Source organism: Anastrepha obliqua, chromosome 4 (genome assembly GCF_027943255.1).
Source record: "Anastrepha obliqua isolate idAnaObli1 chromosome 4, idAnaObli1_1.0, whole genome shotgun sequence".
Classification (NCBI taxonomy): Eukaryota; Metazoa; Arthropoda; class Insecta; order Diptera; family Tephritidae; genus Anastrepha; species Anastrepha obliqua.
This window is the reverse complement of record NC_072895.1, coordinates 109,222,234-109,242,958: the sequence shown is the minus strand read 5'-3', so window position 1 is coordinate 109,242,958 and position 20,725 is coordinate 109,222,234. Positions and strand designations below refer to the sequence as shown.

Below are 20,725 nucleotides of genomic sequence, written 5' to 3'. Positions count from 1 at the left end.
TAAATTTCGAAATTTTCTTATAACAACGGACGCAAATTTTCCGCTAATATATTTCTTCTTTTAGAACTGATTTCTATTATTCTTGATGAACGTGAAAACTGCTTAATATTTGCCAAACCGCATCACTCGTTTCTTTCTCGCTCTAACTTCGCTAGTTTTATTAATCATTCCCCTCTTCCTTTACTACCACCAGCTGACGAGGCGTTGATACTTTCAGAGCTGGAGCGCTTGTAACACTTTGGTCGACATAACCCAGCCAGCGGAGCTCATACAGTTCACGCAACTCACTATTCCAACATCCGCGATATTCCTTGTTGCCAACGAGCAAATTTCCAAAGAGATTTCCTTGCGCGTCGTAAATCTTTTCACTGTTCAAGTAGTCATACAAAAGGCGACCATGATAAGAGGCTTATAGAGTATTAGTTTTGTTCGTCGAGAGAGGATTTTACTACCACTATTAGAAAATATAGTTTTCCATTTATAATAAATCAAATTGTAAATATTAGCTTGGGGAAAAAGCAATCCATTATATTCACGTAAAGTTTTTGCGCAAATGATTTAAAATTATTTCATGGTCGTTTCTTAATTCCTGGGCGATGCTATGACTACTAACATGCCACTCAGCTTCGATGATTTCTGTGTTTTCATCGAAATTTTCGAAATTTTCTCTAACATCAAAAAAGTCTGAACGGAATCAAAATTTCACGCTATTAGCTGTTGCAGTATGGGTACCATAGCTCTGGGCTCCGAATAGCACTGAAAAAATTAGAGTTTCCACATATTTTGTCCTCAGCGCCACCTAGCGTATACATTTGCTGCAAATATTTTTCTTCTTCTGTAATAACTAACAAATATTCTCAGACCTGTTTTTGTGTTTTTTTTAAGTGTGCACTAAATTGGATCATAAATATGGGGATTTCGACACATCTTAACTCCAGCACCACCTAGCGGGTGTACTCTCCGCAAAAGCATTTCTTCATAACGAAACATTTCTAGTGAGAAGTAAGTCGGACTATAAATACGTTTTTTACAAACATTTCTACTACAGCACCACCTGACGGCGATTATTTGGTATCTTAAAGGGGTATGTGGCAAAAATAAAGTCCATCTGTTAATCCAATCAACCGTTTATTATTTATTTAGCGAAACTCAAATATTTGATTATCCGTCAGCTACAAACTAAATGCTTACCTGATCTGGAAATTACCAGCGCATCATTCCTAAAATAATGAAAATATAAATCGCTTAAACTAAGCTGTGAGCCGCTGTCAGTCTCACTAATTCATTGCATTGTGTTACTTTGAAAATTTCTTTAATTTTAAATGGACTTAACGACGATCGAATAATGTCTTGAGTACAAACGAAATGTGTGAATTACAATGCGTAAAAGTTTTAAGTAGAAACGGTGGCAGTGTGGGAAAGAGGAAAAAGTAGTAGACAAGACAGTAGTAAGTAGTTAAGTAGTCAATATAAGAACAGCAACCAAATAGAAAGTGATTGTGCGTAGGGAAAAATAAGTACATAGTAAAGAGTAATAGGAATAGTTTAAGTAGAGTAAGAAGAAGAAAGTTTTAACAAGAAATCATGAAATTGAAGAACAAGACAGCTATAAGAACAAAGTGCACGCAGAAAAGCATTACAAATGAATGGAAAAGAAGTTAAAATTAAGTAACTACCAAACGAAAGAAAACACAAAACAGTAAGTATTGTAGTAGGAAAAAAGCAGCGCCCGCCAGCTGCACACAAGTAATTCTATACATCGTGCATATTTGGCTGGGGCAGCCACACTTTACCTCGACACTTGAGCCCTTTGTGGGTGATGCCATGCAACAGCGAGCCGCAATGATCGCAAAACATCGGTGACAGGAAGGAGATGTGCTGCCATTTGTGCGGCATCTGATGGGCCTGGGAATAGGTGAGAAAACTGATGGAAAATTAACATAAAGCTTAGCGGAAGAAAACGAACAAAAAAATGTATTGGAAGGTACTTAATAGTCAGAAGGCAGGTGTTGTACTATAAGTAAATGGGGGAAAAGCAAAAAAAAAGTAATAATAATAGTAATAATAATAATTAAATGTATTTAGTTGGTATGGCATATAAAACAGGTGGAGGTGGAGGTGAAGGTTCAATGAGCGCTAAGAGAGCATGAATGAGAAAGTGAAGAAGGCACTACTTGAATGTGTAAAAATATATAAAAAATATTTCTTTGTAATTTTTAAGTTCAGGTATTCTTGAACCATATTTTTTTTTTTTGCTCATGACTACATATTTTTGCAGTTGTATTTTCTTAGTGTTTGCTTATCATCATCTAACGTGAAAACTAAGTGTGCCCTTTCACTAGTTTATGTTAACATTTAAGCTTTTTCCTGCCACGTTTTTTCAGCTCTTATTTTCTTTACATTTTTTCTTTGCATTTCCTTACTAAGCACTTAACTTCGAAAATACTAGAGTTTTTGGCACTTTTTTTACCTACAAGTAAGAAAAATTAAAAAAATTGAAAAAAATACATGCAGTTCGCATATTTTGCATGCATTCTTCTTATTTTTTACTTGCCTTTTACTTCTACCGTATTTTTCTACTTTTTTTCACTTCTTTTCTACGTTATTTTATGCCTTGGAAAACATGACAGCTGGTTGAATGGTTTTTATGTTTTAATGTAAACGTTTACTTTAACATTTAAAACACAGATGTAACGAATACTACGCGAAAATTAACGCCATTCACGCGCTTTGCACTAAGAGAAGCGAGCCAATGCGCACATATAGCTGCCAATACAGTTGCCCATATACATACAAATAGACATATATACAAACATATACATTCAGACATACGAATGGATGTTTGAAAAATGGCTGAATTGATGAAAATCTACAATGGTATTTGTTTTAATGGCGGGAAAAATGTAAGATTACATTTGTTCTAATGTTGCGTATACGCCACGGTGCCCACTGAGAGTTGATCTTGATGGAAATGGTAATTTGTGTGAAATACACTTAAAGTCGATTGTATTTGACTATTTTGATAAACATTTTTTTTGTATAAAAAATACTTCACTGTCAAGGCGGAAAATGAAGATTTTCTCAATTACTCCAACTTATTTTTTGAATAAATATTTTTAGAATAAAAGCTTTCACCCATATGCAGACGCTCCTGCAATTTTAGTGAAAAATAACGAGAAACATTTTTGTGAAACATTCCAATCCTCTAACTCTTCAATAGATAGGTTTTTTTTGTCTCTTTTGTAGTAAAGGGCAAAAAATACTTATAACTGAGGAATATAGCGGGTTAAAATATACAAGAAAAATATTTTCCATACAATATTGTTATAGGCCTCTTAACGCGCAAAAGTTCAAAATTCAACTTAAATACTAGAAATAAGTCAACACTTTTTTCCATTCCGAATCCAAAAATTTTGTTATTTTAAAAAGGATTGCTTTTGTCGTACAATGTAATAAATTACAGTTGGATCACTAAAAGTAAAACAAAAAAAAAATAAAAAACACACTAACTGAATTCCGTCAAGGGAGGAGTGGATGTTTACGTATGGCTCGAATTGGGACGGAAGAGTTGGTAGGAGAGTATTCTGTGAGCAGCTCCCCATCAAGCTGAAATTTAGGCTTCCGGACCACTATAGTGTTTTCCAAACCTAGGTAGCCGCAATTAATGAAGCAGTGGATTGGTTGCTCACTTCTGTAATTATTGTAAGGAATGTAAATATCTACTCCGACAGTCAAGTGGCAATTAGAGCTTTGGGCTCATTGTTTGTGCATTCGAAATTAATCGGGCCCCAGTCATAGCGGCATAGAGGAATGCTGGGATGATGAGCTCCCTAGACAGAGGGCCCTGGAGATAGTTTTATCGCAAAATGAGGAGATTAGATTAGACCTGTGGTCTGCTTCTGGAAAGGTGGACCTCGCGTTAACTCAGCGAGGGGCTAGTGCGTAAACGTGCAAAGTCGTGAGATCCTTCTGGCCACGGGTAGATCGGAGGTGTTTCTAAGGGAACTTCTAAGAGTAAAAAAGCTGCGTCTATCGAATTTGGTAAGCATCCCTACCAGTCATTGTTCGTTAGGTGTCCACGCGGTGAGACTTAGGATTGCTTTAAGTCCTTTCTACCGAAGCTGTTTGGAGGACGAAGTGGAATCATCTCAGCATCTTCTTCTCAGCTGCCTTGCTTTCATCGGGAAAGGTTTCAGACATCTGGGGTCACACTTGCGGATATTCCTGCTTTAAATTTTACACATCTGAGGAAATTCCTCAGTAGCTTGAAGCGGCTAATACGAACGTAAATAGCCCCTGTTGGTCGTCATCCTCTAATTCCAAAGCCCCTTCTTCTTTTTTTCGCCTGTCATTTCTTTCTCATTTTCCTTTAGAACGGATGAATTTTGAATATTTGTCCAAGGGCCTCTTGCAAGGGCCTCATCCTAATCCATATTTAGTGGTTTAATATCGTAAAATGACGAATTCGTTATTTCCAAGGAATTGTAATTTTAGTTTCAATAAGTTTACCAAAGATTGTACGATTTGATGTAGTCTAGTGTACATCATAAAAAAAAAACAGAGAAACAAAATTTATATTCACCAACTCTTAAAAAGCAAGAAGAATACGTTGCTACGAAACTTAAATGCCTTTTATAAAAAAGCGAAAGTGGAAGCACATTTTTCCCCTAAGAAGGCTTACATTGAAAAGTAAGGAAAGTAAAGAAAATGAATAACCACCTTCAGAACGAAAAAATACGAATTCACGCATTAATAATTAAAGCCAGACGTTTGTGGCATACACACACACATAAAGAGATTCCTGAAATCGTAAATACTATGCTTAGTGGAAGAATGATTGCAAAAATACTGAGCGAGCTGGTATGAAAATATGTAGTTAGCCGTCTGCCTGGCCGACGACACAAGCCTTAAGTACTATAAATAGTTTGTGTCGCCGGAAAACCAAAAAAAAAAATATCATAATAGGACTATGAATAAGTTCGTGCGGTTTTTTTTCGAAATTTGAAACTTTATTGACGTAAAATGGTTACAAATTTAATATTCAAAGTATTGTCCATCGCTTACTACTACTTTTTCCCATCTTTCTGACAATTCACGGATTCCCTTTGTGAAAAATTCGGTCGGTTTTGCCGCAATCCACGAATCGATCCATTTTTTGACTTCATCGTAATTACGGAAGTGCTGGTCAGCCAGGCCATGTTGCATCGATCGGAAGAGATAGTAATCGGATGGCGCAAGGTCTGGACTATACGGCGGGTGGGGTAGGACATCCCATTTGAGCGTTTCTAAGTATGTTTTGACCACTTGTGCAACATGTGGCCGAGCATTGTCATGTTGCAAAATAACTTTGTCGTGTCTATCGGCGTATTGCGGCCGTTTTTCTCGCAGTGCTCGGCTCAAACGCATCAATTGTCGTCGGTAGACATCCCCCGTAATCGTTTCATTCGGTTTCAGTAGCTCATAATACACAACACCCAGCTGGTCCCACCAGATACACAGCATAACCTTCAGGCCATGAATATTCTGCGCCGACGTCGATGTTGAAGCATGGCCAGGGTATCCATACGTTGCCCGACGTTTTGGATTGTCGTAATGGACCCACTTTTCATCGCCAGTCACAATTCGATGCAAAAAACCCTTTCTTTTGTGCCGTTGAAGCAATTGTTCGCATGCCATAAAACGGCGTTCAACGTCTCTTGGCTTCAATTCATACGGCACCCAATGGCCTACCTTTCGGATCATTCCCATGGCTTTTAAACGTTTGGAAATGGTTGATTGATCAACTCCCAAAGTTTTTGCAACCTCTTCTTGCGTTTGAGCCGGATCTTGATCGAGCAATTCCTCCAATTCGGTATCCATGAACTTTGGCGGCGCACCCTCGCGTTCTTCGTCTTCCAAGCCAAAATCACCACTTTTAAAGCGTGCAAACCACTTCTGGCACGTTCGCTCAGCTAGAGCATGCTCACCATAAACTTCCACCAAGATACGATGACTTTCGGCTGCTTTTTTCTTCATATTAAAATAATGAAGAAGAATTCCCCGCAAAAACACATTATTTGGCACGAAATTCGACATTTTCAAGTGTGGTAAAAATATTGTTGTTTACGCTTCAAATAAAAAACTTATACTGACGTTTGTGCCCTACGACAGTAGCTCTCCAATGAATGTTTGGAAATGTGGATCGATGGAATAATAATCAAGTTACGCCATCTGTTGTAAAACCGCACGAACTAATTAATAGACCTATTATAAATACAAAAATTCACATTCATAACATGCGCGCATACTGGCACATACCTACATAAATTAATGTGTGTTTGTGTATTAAAAATCGCGAACTATATGTTGCATGCACACACTCATGTACATATTCTGATATTTTGTCTGCCTGCCTGCGCTTTGACCTCATCGATATTGACATTGCCACACCGTTTCCAACGTTTTCAACGTCTGATGAGCTGACTTTCGCTAGTACGCCTACAATAACCGCTTCATTGCCTACTAATCTTCATATTGCAAATGTCCTCGCCGTCGAGGCGAAGGTAAAAGAAAAGGCACGGACAAAACGAAAGGAATAATAAATCCAAATGCTTACTTTCTTACAGACTTGCATGTGTGTGGGTGTGCCCGTTGAAGTGTTTGTCTGCCGCATTAGGCGCCATTGGAAGCATTTATGAATGAGCACTGACCCTTCAACTTAGTATAGGCCGAATATACTTCATATATTATTTTATTAATGTAGTACAGAATTACTTATGTAACAATGTGTTCAGTGCAATGAATGTGTATGGGTGTATACTTATGTATAATATATTAAATATATCAGTTGAAAGAAGTAGATGTAAATATTATATATAAGGTTGTCAAAAAAGTCTTGCGGTATTTTTATTGAATTTTCAATTGTTCATAAAATTGGTTATAATAATGCGATTTAAGTCAAATATGCGCCGTTTTGTTCCATAACGAGTTCCCAACGAGATGCCAACTTCATAATGCCCCTCTTATAGAAGCTCGCTTCCCTATTGTCAAAAATCTCGGAGAGCCAATTTTCACAGGACTCTCTTATGGACAACTTCCGACTACCAAGCCCGTTCGCCATGGACAGAAGTAGGTGGTAATCACTTGGTGCGAGATCCGGACTATACGGTGGATGCAAAAGAACCTCCCATCCGAGCTCCCTGAGCTTCTAGCGCGTCACCAAAGATGTGTGTGGCCTGGCGTTGTCCTGATGGAAGACAATTCGGCCTCTGTTGATCAAAGATGGCCTCTTCTGCGTGAGTACTGCATTCAGTTGTTGGCAGTACAGGTCCGAATTGAGCGTTTGACCATAGGGGAGCAGCTCATAGTGGATGATTCCCTGCCAATCCCACCAAACACACAGAAGAACCTTCCTGGCCGTCAATCCAGGCTTGGCCACCGTCTGGGCAGCTTCACCGCTTTTCGACCACGACCGTTTGCGCTTCACGTTGTCGTAAGTGACCCACTTTTCATCGTCAGTCACCATCCGCTTCAAAAACGGGTCGATTTTGTTGCGATTCAGAAGCGATTCGCATGCATCCATACGGGCAAAAATGTTTTTTTGCGTCAAGTCGTGTGGCACCCATACATCGAGCTTCTTCTTGAATCCAAGCTGCTTCAAATGGTTTATAACGGTTTGATGACTCATGCCCAGCTCTTGGCCGATGCTACGGCTGCTACTATGCCGGTCTCTTTCGATCAATTCAGCGATTTTATCGCAATTTTCGACGACAGGCCTTCCGGACCGTGGCGCATCTTCGATCACCTCTGCACCAGAACGAAAACGTTTAAACCATCGTTGTGCGCTGGAAATGGAAACTGTATCGGGTCCATAAACTGCACAAATTTTATTGGCAGCATGAGATGCATTTTTGCCTTTATCGTAGTAGTACTGTAAAATATGCCATATTTTCTCTTTATTTTGCTCCCTGTTTGGGACGTTATAACTCACGAACGACCAAAAGCAAACAACAATTAATCAAACACGTGTTAGCACGTGAAAAGAGCTTTCCAAAAAGCTCTAGCGTGAACCGATGCGACGAATACAACTAGAACTACGCGTTTGCAAAGACAAGCTTGCGGAAATACCAGTAACAGAAAGGCAACTTAAATGCCAACTGGAATTTGTACTTTTGCTGTACTTTGTCTGCGTAAATATATGTTTAGCGATATTTGAATTTAATAGGTAATCGAATTTTTGTTTGTTTGTTGTTTTTTGTCGGGACAACAAGCAGGTACAACTCTCAGACAACATTAAGTCCATTGTACTGCACCCGGGTTCCCTTCTCCCTATCTTTAAATCTACCCGGCCTCCGAAGAAATCTGAGTAGATATTTTGGTGTCAAGGACCCAAGATGGCCAGTGCCACAGACTTCAAGCCTGATTTGAGCGAAGGCCGAGTAGACGCAAAGAAAGTGGTCTGCCGTCTTAACCTCCTCCACACGTGCTGGGCAGAGTGCCTTGTCAGAGATGTCATCAGTTTAAATATGCTGTCGCTGCAGACATCCATACAGATCTGCCTCTCCACCTATTTTCTACAACAAAGTTCATTGAATAATAGATAATCTTGTTTTTGAATGACTTTTTAATAAATCAACAAAAAAAAAAGATTTTGAGTGATGCAATTTTTTTTATTAATTTTGAGCTCTATGTACTCCTTTGCTTTGTCTGTTTGAATACTGTAGCTTTCTGGTTCACAAGCGTCAAATATTATTGCAAAAATCATGAATCTTCCAGTTCGGTGATTAATTTTGCGCCATATCAGATTTGTAATCAGTGTTGCGGATTCCTTGTATTTTTATAGTAGATAATAATATTGAGAGAAGCATGTTGTTCCTATAATTGGCATGAATCAAGCTTTTTGAATAATGTCTTGAACTTACAAAAAATTTTTTTTTTTTTGTTTTTTTTTTTAAATTTCCAAAAAATTCCAAAGGATTTTTAATTTAAAATTTTTTGCTTTTTCGAAGAGTTTAAAACACTTTTAAAAAAATTCAAATGATTTTTAATTTACAATGTTTTTTCTTTAAAAAATAAAAAAAAATTTCCAAAAATTCAAAAGGATCTTTTTTTACAATAATTTGTGTTTTTTTTTCAAAAAGTTTAATAATAATTGCCAAAAAATTCAAAATGATCTTTACTTTACAAATTTTTTTTTTCAAAAAATTTAAAAAAAATTTCCAAAAATTCAAAATGATCTTTATTTACAATAATTTGTTTTTTTCAAAAAGTTTAAAATAATTTTCAAAAAATTCAAAATGATCTTTACTTTACAAACATTTTCTTTACAAAAAGTTAAAAAAAAAAATTCCAAAAAAATCAAAATGATTTTTAATTAAAATAATTTGTGTTTTCGAAAAGTTTAAAACAATTTCCAAAAAATTCAAAATGATCTTTACTTTACAAATATTTTTTTTCAAAAAATTAAAAAAAACTTTCCAAAAATTCAAAATGAACTTTATTTACAATAATTTATTTTTTTTTCGAAAAGTTTACAACAATTTTCAAAAAATTCAATTCATTTTGTTTACAAAAAATTTAACAAATTTTTTTTTAAATTCAAAATGGTCTATAATTTACAAAAATCGTTTTTTTCAAAAGTTTCAAACAATTTCCAAAAAGTTCAAAAACATCTTTAATTTAGAAAAACATTTTTTTTGTTTTCAAAAAGTTTAAAACAATTTCCCAAAGACTCAAAATGATCTTTAATTTACAAACTTTTTTTGAAAATATTTCCAAAAAATTCGAAATGATCCCTAATTTATTATAATTTTTTGTTTGGAAAAAGTTAAAAACAATTTCCAGAAAATTCAAAAATTCCTTAATTTACAAATCTTTTTTTTTTAATTTAGAAAAATTTTGAAAAAATTCAAGTGATGTTTAATTTACAATAAATTTTTTTTTAAAAGGTTAAAACAATTTCCAGGAAATTCAAAATGACCTTTTATTTACAACTTTGTTTTGCAAAAATTAAAAAAAAAATGCCAAAAAATTTAAATTTTGTATTTAATTTATAACACATACATTTTTTTTCAAAAAATTTTAAATTTCTTTTTTTAATTCAAGAAAACTTTGCGAAAAAATTTAAAAAAATATACTCGTTAAGTAGTCTTTAAAAAATTAAAAAAAATACGCTCTTAGCGTAGACATTTGCCTGAAGGTAATATTGTAGCGCACTTGGCAATGCCCATTTCTTTTATCTCAGTTAAAGCCTCTGCCTAAACTGCAGCAAAATTGCGTTTCATGAGCTTAGATCAATACCTGAAAAACTAGTCTTCCAACAAACAAAAGAACAAGAAAAATTTGATTGTAATAAATGCTCAGAAGTTAAGCTAAGAGCATCGAATAATCTTGATTTAAAGCTTCACAACAAACTCTGGCTGGTTAGCTGGAATCCGCACCGAGGGCATGAGGAATAGCCTACACTTTTCTTTTAGGGCATATGTAACGGTCATCCAAGTAGATAAGTATTCCGCAAACGCAAAAAGATTAAAAAAGCGACCATAAAATTAAAAAGTATATCAGTTAAAATATTCCACAAAATTCTTGTGAAATTCTTCGAATTTCAAAATAATAATTTTTTTTCTCTCCTCTTGCGCCTAAGTGGGATGAAAAAAGACAAGCAAAACAAATATAAAAAAGGACGACCTGTAAAATAATGGACTTCTCGCCGTTTTGTTCCTAGGTGTCACAATTTTTCGGCAGTGCATTGAAGTTATCCAAAATTGGTCTTGATTGGTCTGGTTGATTTAACTCATGTAAAAAAACGAGTATAAAATTTCATTCGTCATGGATATTGACTTAAAACGTCAATGATAAAATTTAATGGCGCATGTTTTTATGGAACTTTTTAACCCAATATCTCTTGCAAGTAAGTGTCATTTCGACCTTTATTTTTTAAAATCTGAAAAATATTAAGTGCTTTGGGTCGATGGAGGATTAAAATGTTCCATATAAATATTCCTTGGACAATTTTCATAGGGCTGTTCTCAGACGAACAAAAGAATACTAGTACGGGTTGGAGTTGTTCACTAGGGATATCACTTTGTTGACTTCTTCGCTGGTTAGTCAGCTCTATTTCTCGATCTGGTTGGGCGACCACTTTTGAGAATATCTAACGAGCTTGTCGTAGGTCCAAAATACGCCCATACGCACAATTTCACAACTACGCGCACATAACCTAATGAAATATCGCACAATGTGCAAAGCGAGCTAATAGTAATGATCCTGCCAAGTTGAGTACTTCTAACACGGGTAACTACTTCCTATACCTCCCTGCTATACAAGAAGAAAAAGAAAACAAAAATGGCTTATACTTCGAATTTTCCTTTACCAGACACTTGCCAACCACTTTTGTTGCGCTCCAACTCCACATAAATCATTGCGTTAACACATTAATAAAATATACAGTACGAATTTCAAGTTGCTCAGCACAGCTGCACCGAAATCCTTGAAACATTAGCCCCAGGCCAGTGGCTTTCAAACTTGAACAATACAATGACAGTATACAGGCAAATAAATATTTTGAAATATGTTCTAAAAGTAGTGAACAGACAGATTTTGACCGTGCTTTTATGCCTGTGTATACATACATATGTACGTGTATATGAATATTCTTGTTGCCAAAATTGCGACTTCAACGCACTTGTGGTCTTTGGTGGCTTTGTTGCTGCCTTTGCTTGTTGTACTACCTTTGCTGCTCCACTAAGGCTTGGTTGTTTGAAATACTTGGTTGGCATTGTGCCACCGGCATGTTGCACGAAACGGAAGCGCTCATGCTACCGCCAGTGGTACGCTTTTGTGTCTTATTTGAATGTTCGTTTTGTCACTGTTGTTTGGCCGCTTTGTTATTGAGTGCAAATTCAGTAGCGCAGAGTCGTTGTTGCTGCCTCCATTGTGTGGTTTGAAGTTACTCTTTCGAAGTTTTGTACTAAGTTTTATTGTTTGAATTTTATGTACATACATACACACAATACTTGCTGCTTTAATTTTTGTTGCGCGCATGGCTTTTACTTCCATGTGGATTTGGCATTTAATTGAGCGATTTTACTGTTGCTTTGTTTCAACATTTTGTTGCTGTTGCTGTTTCAGTTAACGCTCATACTCTTCTTCTGCTACACTTTTGAGTTAATATTGGAAAAGTTTTGTGCTGCATGTGCGATTTCAATGTACTTTGCTTTCTTCTTCTTTTTTCCATTTCAATATTTTTCTTCACCTTTTCCTTGCTTTTATTGCTATTTTGTTAAAGTTTCCTTTTTATTTGTTGTTATTGCCTTTCGTGCTCTTCCAATTTCCCCATTAACTCTGGCACATTTTTCTTTCGAAATTACAATCACAGTTCTTGTTATGTTTTTTTCACTTTTCGTTGTTCCTGCTGCTGCTCGCGGCTTTTCTATAAGCGTGAAAATTTCAATAACCATTAACTCAATTGAAATTTGATTTTTCATTCATACTTTTTCAATTGGCATTATGCTGCTTTTTGCTTCGATAATTTCTTTTCAAGTTTATTTGGACGAAATTGTTTGCAATTCGTTTGCAGTCTGATAAATTTCTGGTGGCGAATATTCGTCTTGAAAATTCAATAAATTCAGAGTAATCAAAAAAAAGAAAAAATCATATAATGTACAAATATTTTTTATAAACTTTTAATTTAATAACTTAGCGCAATTTACTCAGCTCACCAATGCACAGTGGGCGATTAGGCTGATCTAGCGTAACGAAATTAATTACTCAAAAAATAAAAACAATTTTGCAATAATGGTAATGTTTATATTATTTAGACCCTTCAAGGCACAATATTTAATAACCTTTTGCAACTTAAAAATTTTTGTTATGCTTTTTTTTTATTTTTATTTACATGTTTTTAACATTTTTATTGTCTGCATTTTTAACTATTATTAACTATTATTAACTATTATTTTAACTATTATTATTATTAATAATATTAGTTATACGATTCCGAATCGGAATTTTCTGAATCTGAAGGGTAATTTAATAGCAGACTTCGAACTTCCTTATCAAACACTATTTCTTTACTAGATTTATTTCGTTTGTTTTTGCACAAACTTGTTATAAGTGGGTCTGAAGCAACTAATAATGAATTCATTAAATCCTCCATTGTATTTACACGCGAGTTTTTTCGTGTATGCTTGAGCCGAAAATTTCGTAAATTTTTGTTATTTGCTTCCAAAGCTTCTTCCGACATCATGCCAATCGGAAGTGGTACACATTCGATAATTTCGGCTCCGTGAATTAATATTTTGTGCAATGAGCTGGGCATGTAAAACCAAGAATATTCTTGCACAAATATCTTCGCAGTTTCTATCGTATATTTTCTAAAGCTATCGGCATTTATTGCACAACCTGAAGACATGGAACGCAAAATAACACCAAGTCTTTTTATCAGGTCATGGTTTACTCCAGTAATTTGAGCGGACAGTTCTGACTTTTCAAAAAACCTTCGAGCTGTATTTCCACTATTCGTGTTGCCAGACCCTTGCATTGGAATATCTACCAATAAAGACATTTCGATTCTGAATCTTTCTTGGATGACTGTTTTTTGTTTATCGACTATGCTCTTGTCCGAAGCACGAACTTGCCACTTTTTAATTGGTAGACGATAGCCGATATGTAGCATACATTCAAAGCAGCGAATCCAACAATGCAAAGTCGATAATCCAAACTTCAGCAAGTCCTCATTTCTTGCCAAGTTGTTAATTGCATTTAAATCGTTCATAGCCTTGGGCGTTGCTTTACAAATACCACATGTTTGCGATCATGTTTCGGCAATCACGCTAAAAACTTTGCCATCGATCATGGTAAGTTGCAATTTGTGGTAAACTTGAAAGCTACTTAAGCGCGTAGGCACAATTTTCAATATCTGTGAATTCATTTTTTCAATTTCCGCTCTAACCAATTCTGTAGACTCTTTGGCAAACATTATTTTTAATGGTCTACAATACCGAGTCGATGCCGGGCGAGGATTTTGCCAAAGTACGCTGGTTTCCAATTGTAATTGTAGCGGCACTATGCATATGAAAAATATGTGCTCATCTGCCATCTTAAGCTCCGAATTGCTGAAGCGCTGCCGATATGTCGCGTGTCCCGAACTCCCATCGCAACCCCATTTAGAAATGAGGCTCAAAGACTTATATTTATCGCCATTATCCGAGAGTTGGCTAAAAACTTCGGGATGCGCACCAACAATTCTCGTAATGGTGTGGCCCAGCATTTCTTGTAAAGGAACTTCAGCCCAACTTTCTTCCGTTCTGATGCAATCCGGATAGCACATTTTTTTCGCCGATCGCAAAACATCATATGTTGGAAAAATATTAGCTTTTCGCGCTTTTGTGCCTGCTTGCAATAGCTTGTATGAGTTTTTCGTGTAATCGCCATCAATATAAAGCGCCAATGCTTCTTCTGGAGAATATTTAATGGGAAATTGTTGTTCTGCACCCAAACTTTTTTTTATTTTTTTAGATGCGTCGGGATCTGCTTGTACCATTGAAACAATGTCCGATGCACTCCGTTTACCACATTTATATAGGCTTATACGTGTTGCTCTCATAAGGTCATTGCAAGAATTGTTTTTCACAAGATGTGAGAATTTTGTGCACTGACGGTTGGGGTGGCAATTTTCAATATCTTTTGGTTTTCGCCCTGGAGCCAATTTTTCTGTTGTTGCTCTCCAATCGTTTCTTATCTCTGTTGCTTTTTTTCCACTTTTCAGACAATTTTTTGTGGAAAATTTTGAGTTTATCCATAATTGAATGGTAGTCCTGCTCACTACAGTCCGATTTCTTGAAAACATTAGAAAAAATGTAGTCGACAAGTGCGGAATACTTATTTAAAGCGCATTTTTCCTCATGCCATACTATAAAAAGTTGCCGCTTGCAGACCGACATGGTTTCTAAAAAAAGGTACTTTGTTAGAATGGGCAGCTCAGGGCAGCTAATGTTGGACAATTCACATAGTGGACGAACAATATAATATCACAAAAATAAAATTTTTACGGGCCAATACCGGCCTCTTAATTTTTTATTCTACAGAAGATGAAATTGGTTAACAATAGGGTATTAGAGAGACAGATGGTTAAAAGTACAATTAAACAACACAACATATATTCACAGGTCACAAAACATTTAGATTCTTAAAATACATACCTTCACTTTGTGAAATACAAAAAAACTGGATAAAAAATGAATAAAACAACGTTTTTTTCAACAATCTAAGATCTGTGTAAACACGTGGGTAAAGTTCAACGAACAGCTGTGTTTCGATATTTTGTGTTTGTGAGCTCAGGTCTGATTAACGATATACATATTATCGATATAAATGCTATCGATTTGCTAAATGAACATATTACTATCGGAGGGAAATCAAATGGCGCATAATTTTAAATGTTGAAAATTGGTATTTCGTTACGCTAGATCAGCCAAATCGCCCTCTGTGCAATGTAGTGGGCTCCACTAATCAAGTCGTTAAAGTATTTTTAACTTAAAGTGCGCCTTACGTCTGTTCGTTTTCTAATTTCCCTGCTTGCTGGCTCTAGAACTACAGCAGGTGTGTAAATTTTTGGTTTGTAATGCCGATTGCTGGAATTAGCGGTCTTTGGGTATTGAAATTAGCTGTCAAAGAGGTTTAAGTACTTAAATTTAATTTGACTCAAATTTACATTTCTTGTCGTGGAAAGATGCGTGTTAAATCGCTCCAGCGGCCGAATAAAGGCCGAACTTTATCGATTTTTTGGATTTCCCCTGAGTTTTTAAGTAATACAAATGCATCGTGAATAACTTTTTAGTTTTCGCAATACGGCGCTGTAATTAAATTTAGAATTAAACCTGTTGAAAATATTTTTCCACTATACTAAAATATAAAAAAAATTATTTTTTCACTTCATTGAAATATAAAAAAAAAATATATTTTTCCCTTTCAGTCCAGTTGGTCTTGGTTTTAATTATATTATTGCTTACTTTTGTTTAATTTTTTGATATTTAATTCTTAATTTGTAATGCCAAATTAATATTTTTGAAACATTTTTACAATTAATATGAATTCAAAATAATTTTTTAGTTCATAAGAGACAGTTTTTGTTTAATTTTAATCCAATTTCCAAGTAATGCTGAGTTGAGTAAATTCCTTTTATATGTATTGGGTAAGAAAAATATAAATCAGAAATTCATTATTTAAATTTTAATAATTTTTTTTAATTTTTAAATAAATTTCATAAGATAACTTTAATGTATTTTTAATTTTTAACTGTCCAACCTTCAAGTCATGGGTTTGATTGATTGGTTTTAGTGGGGATTCTTCCAGAACCCAAAAAGCGCTTCCGCACCACATCCTCGTGACCAGCTTGTTTACCAGTTATTTACAGAATGACTATATCCAGTCTGTGCGGTTCAGGAACCTTATCAGGCTGTTGACATCTAAACCAGACATCTGTTCAAGACTCTCGAACAGCGGTTTGCCCAGGGTTAACATTCTGTCCCTCCATAGAGCAGGACATTCGCAGAGAGAATATTGTTTCCTTTTTCTCGGGTTGTTTACAACTGTGACAGTATGTGTCGTGAGGGGCCCCATTTCTCAAGACATATTTCAAGTCATACTGCGTGAACAAAACTTTTTGTTTTTATGTCCTTTTTGTATGTATTTTAGATGACAAGAAGTGATGATTTTGATTTTCAAGTCAAACTGAGTCAAGCAAAAAATTGTTTTTGAGTTAAGTCCTTTTTGTGTGTATTTTTGATGGCAAGAAGTATATCAATAAGAAATATAAAAAAGATTTAAATATATATATATATATATATATATATTAATAGATATACATAATTTTATTTTAAAATTTCTTATTTTATATCTTTAACTCTCCAAACTTAGAGTCGTACTGAGCCAATTTTTTTTTTAGAGTTAAGTTCTTTCTAGACGTACTTCAGATGTCATAAATTATAAATATAATATAATCTATAATTTAAATACCAGCTATTTTTTTTTAAGTTTTACTGTTAAAAAAATTCTTTTTACTTGTGCATTTGATGACAGAAAGTAAATAAGCAAGATATTTAAAACTTTTTTTAATAAATTAATAAAAACAAATAAATAATTTTTTAAGCTCTCACCACCTGTTGGGCACAGTAAAAATTAAAGATTAATTTGTAATGCAGATGCCTTGGACATCTGCCGGTCATTGGCAACTCCTTAATTGTTGTTAAAGGGTATTGCACAACTTATTTCTCAGCAAAGCGCAGGAAAGATGAAGCTATTTTGAAAACTCAGCGGCCTCGGTAGACGAGACAATAGACGGATGACTCAGACGGTAAATCCACGCCGTTCAATTTGCATTCCATTCTCTGTGATTACCCGCAACTGCATGCTCGGCATACACGCGGAAAAGCCAGGTTTAGCATTTAACGCCCATTGCAGAAGCTGTGGTGACCTTTCAGAGAAGGAGACTATTGTGCACTTTCTCTGTAAATGTCCGGGTCTGGCAGTTAGACAATTCAGGTCACTGGGTGCTCCTTTCTTCGAAAGAAATCCCATCAATCTGCTCCATGGCATCAACAGCTCTGGCTGGCTGCAGATTTCTTCCCGTATTGTTTAAAATGGCACTTGAGGGAGTGCCAGAGTGGTACTTCAACTATTTCACCTACTTGACAAATTTAAAAATATTTTTTTTAATGTATAAAAATTTTGAAATTCAAATCAAAAAGTTAATTTGTGGTTTTTAATTTTTAATTAATAAATTTTATTTCTTAATGTATAAATAATTTTTTTTTAAATTGTGTAATATTAACATTTTTTTAATCTAAATCATTTTCAGATACAAATATCAATTTTAATTTTTTATTTTTAATTTTTAATTGCAAAATTATAAACTTGTATGATATTAAGTTTATTATATTAAGTTTATTAAAATTAATTTATTTTCATTTTTTTGTTTTTTTTTTTCAAATGTACATAATTCCAAATTTCATAATTTTATTTCAAATTTGGGAATTAATTTTATCATGCTGGCTATTGCTTTAGACATTAATTTAAAAACACAATTTTCAGTTTTAATGTTTACAAATTTTTAAATTAGAAGATTAATGTCATCTTTTTTTTTAATTTTAAAATTTTTTTAGTTCCAAGCTAAAAAGTTAAATATTTTTTTATTTATAAAAATTTAAAATACATAACCGTAATGCTTAAGTTTCTTAATTTTTAATATTTAATTTGCAAAGTTATGCCTGGAAATTTGTGCAATATTTTCAATTTTAAAATAATTCTTTTCTTAGAATTTTAAAATTTTGAAGTACTAATTTTTGATGCTCAACTTCTTTTGATTTTTAGTATTTAATTTGCATGATTGAAAATCTGTGTAATTTTTTAAAATTTTACATAAATTTTTTCGTAATTTTTTTCTACTTTAAAAAATAATGCTCATTTTTTTATTTTGGATATTTAACTTCAAAATTACAAAAAATTTAGTTTTCAGGCTCACAAAAAAATTTTTGATTTTTTAATAATAATAAAATAATAATCAAAACAAATATTCTTTCACCATAGACGGAGTTATAATACCGCTGAAATGTTCAAATTGAAACTGAGAAATTATTTTCCAAATTTTAAATATTTTCCTTTAAAAAAACCATTTGATATGAATCCATTATTAAATTATTAGGGCGATTCAGAATAAACTGAATATTCATTCAGAATAAACAAATTATCAACACCATCGGTTTCTGTTCCCCCCACTGGAGCATAGGCCACAGTAAAACACCTCTATCTGATTCTTGTTTTTGCAAGAATTCATTCCAAGTTTTTTCTGACGTTTCAATTTCCTTCTGGACAGTTCTCCTCCAAGATATTTTTGGACGGCCAACCGTGCGAGCACCTTGTAGATTCCAATCCAGTGCTTGACGACAGATTTCCTTTGCGTCGTTGCGAAGGGTATGCCTAATCCACCTCTACTTTCGCAGTGTTATCATGTGAGGTACGGACTGGATTTCACATCTCTCGAATAGAGCAAAATTATGATGGTCTTTTTTGCTCTGTTACCATCGTAATTTACAGGGTGAACGATATGAAGTGCTACCAACATCACACTGCTTGTATCTGTAAAACAGCTCCTGACATCAACGTCAAAATTGTTCTAATGACAGATCAATATATTGTTTATAAGCCATCAAAATCATTTGCGTCTCAGTTTTGTTGAATTTTTTTTTCTGTGATGGAATTCAAACGTAATAGTGTGATTGCGTTATATTTGGCTGGAAAATCACAACCAGCCATTGTTCGTGAGCTCAGTCACCTCAAAGTGAATAAAATGTTTGTGTATCGCACTATAAAACGTCACAATGATATTGGTAGCATTGCAAAACGCTATGGAGGTGGACCAAAAAAAACCGCAACATCGCCAGAATTGGTTCGGAAAGGGAAGGCTCGACTTGAACGAAATCTACGTCGAAGTGAAGACAGCACTCGACGCATATTAAAAAACGAGCTCAAGGTCAAGGCTTACAAGTTCCAAAAAGCACACGATCTTTCACCCCGGCAAAAAAAAGTTCCTGAGAATTTCCTAACATTGTGTTTTCTGATGAAAAAAATTTCAGAATTGAGCAGTTCATAAGCACTCAAAACGATCGTGTTTACTTGACCGAACACTCATACGAGACTTTGAGCCTACGTATGGCCACTCGAAGCAATTTCCCATCGCAAGTAATGGTTTGGGCCGCAGTGACCGCTGATGGACGCTCTCTAATCGTTTTTATCGAGCCTGGTGTCAAAGTGAATGCGTCTTACTATCGGGAAAATGTTTTAGAAGCTGCTTTAGAGACGTGGACACGCAAATATTTCGGTCGTAGACCATGGACGTTCCAACAGAACTCGGCACCGTCACATAAAGCTCGTGCGAACCAAGAATGGTTACAAAAACATGTTCCGCACTTTATTTTCTCCACACAACGGCTTTAGAATTCGCCAGATGCAAATCCGATGGACTATTCCATTTGGTCCATTTTGGGGAGCAAGGTGAGGACTAAAAAATATGCCAGTATGGATGCGCTGAAAAAGGCGATTATACGAGAATGGGCCAAAATACCTCAAGATCACATTCGTGCAGCATGCAACTCATTTTTTGACCGTTTGAAGGCTCTAGTCAAGGCAAAAGGTGGTCATATCGAGCTAAAGTGAATAAATGTTAAAATTGTAATCATTTTTGAACAATTTTGTCTTTGAAATCAATAAAAACTAATTTTACACAAAAGAGTTATGATGTTTTGAATAGGCAACACTTGATATCGTTCACCCTGTATATCTGCCAATATGCCAGGCTTTTTGCACTTAATGGTGAACTGCCCTATTGAAAATTTAGAATTCACATTTTTGGAGCATTACCATCTATTTATTTTCAATATTCTAAGCTTACATCTTTTTTAACACTCCAAATGTAAATTTCTAGAATTCTTCCCTCGCCACTCATTCTGTGTCTTTTGAGCGGCGTCTTTTCACATTTTCTTAAATGCCGCTTTATATCTTATCGATTGATTGCCATAATTTCATCTTCACCTCTGTTTTGATTACACTGGTTTACAGCCAAAATGCACCAGAGACGCCGTTATGAAATTCCTATGTAAAATCACCGTCTGATTCCGAAAATCAAGGTTATTTTTTATTCTATGGTAACGTTTTTGAGATATTTACGAATTACCGTTATTTCAAAAAAACA

At 34.8% G+C, this 20,725-nt stretch overlaps 1 protein-coding gene across 3 annotated transcripts in view; it reads right to left on the bottom strand.

Annotated features, from left to right (window-relative positions):
* Positions 1–20,725, bottom strand: part of LOC129243956 (protein kinase C, brain isozyme) — a 103,827-nt gene that overhangs the window by 27,683 nt on the left and 55,419 nt on the right. Inside the window, exon 4 of one of the 3 annotated variants that reach the window (XM_054881450.1) lies at positions 1,794–1,924. The exons of 1 other annotated variant lie outside the window; for it this stretch is intronic. In XM_054881450.1, the coding sequence (XP_054737425.1) occupies positions 1,794–1,924 (131 nt within the window). The remainder of the gene's footprint in view (positions 1–1,793; positions 1,925–20,725) is intronic. One more of the 3 variants, XM_054881449.1, reaches the window with a different exon arrangement.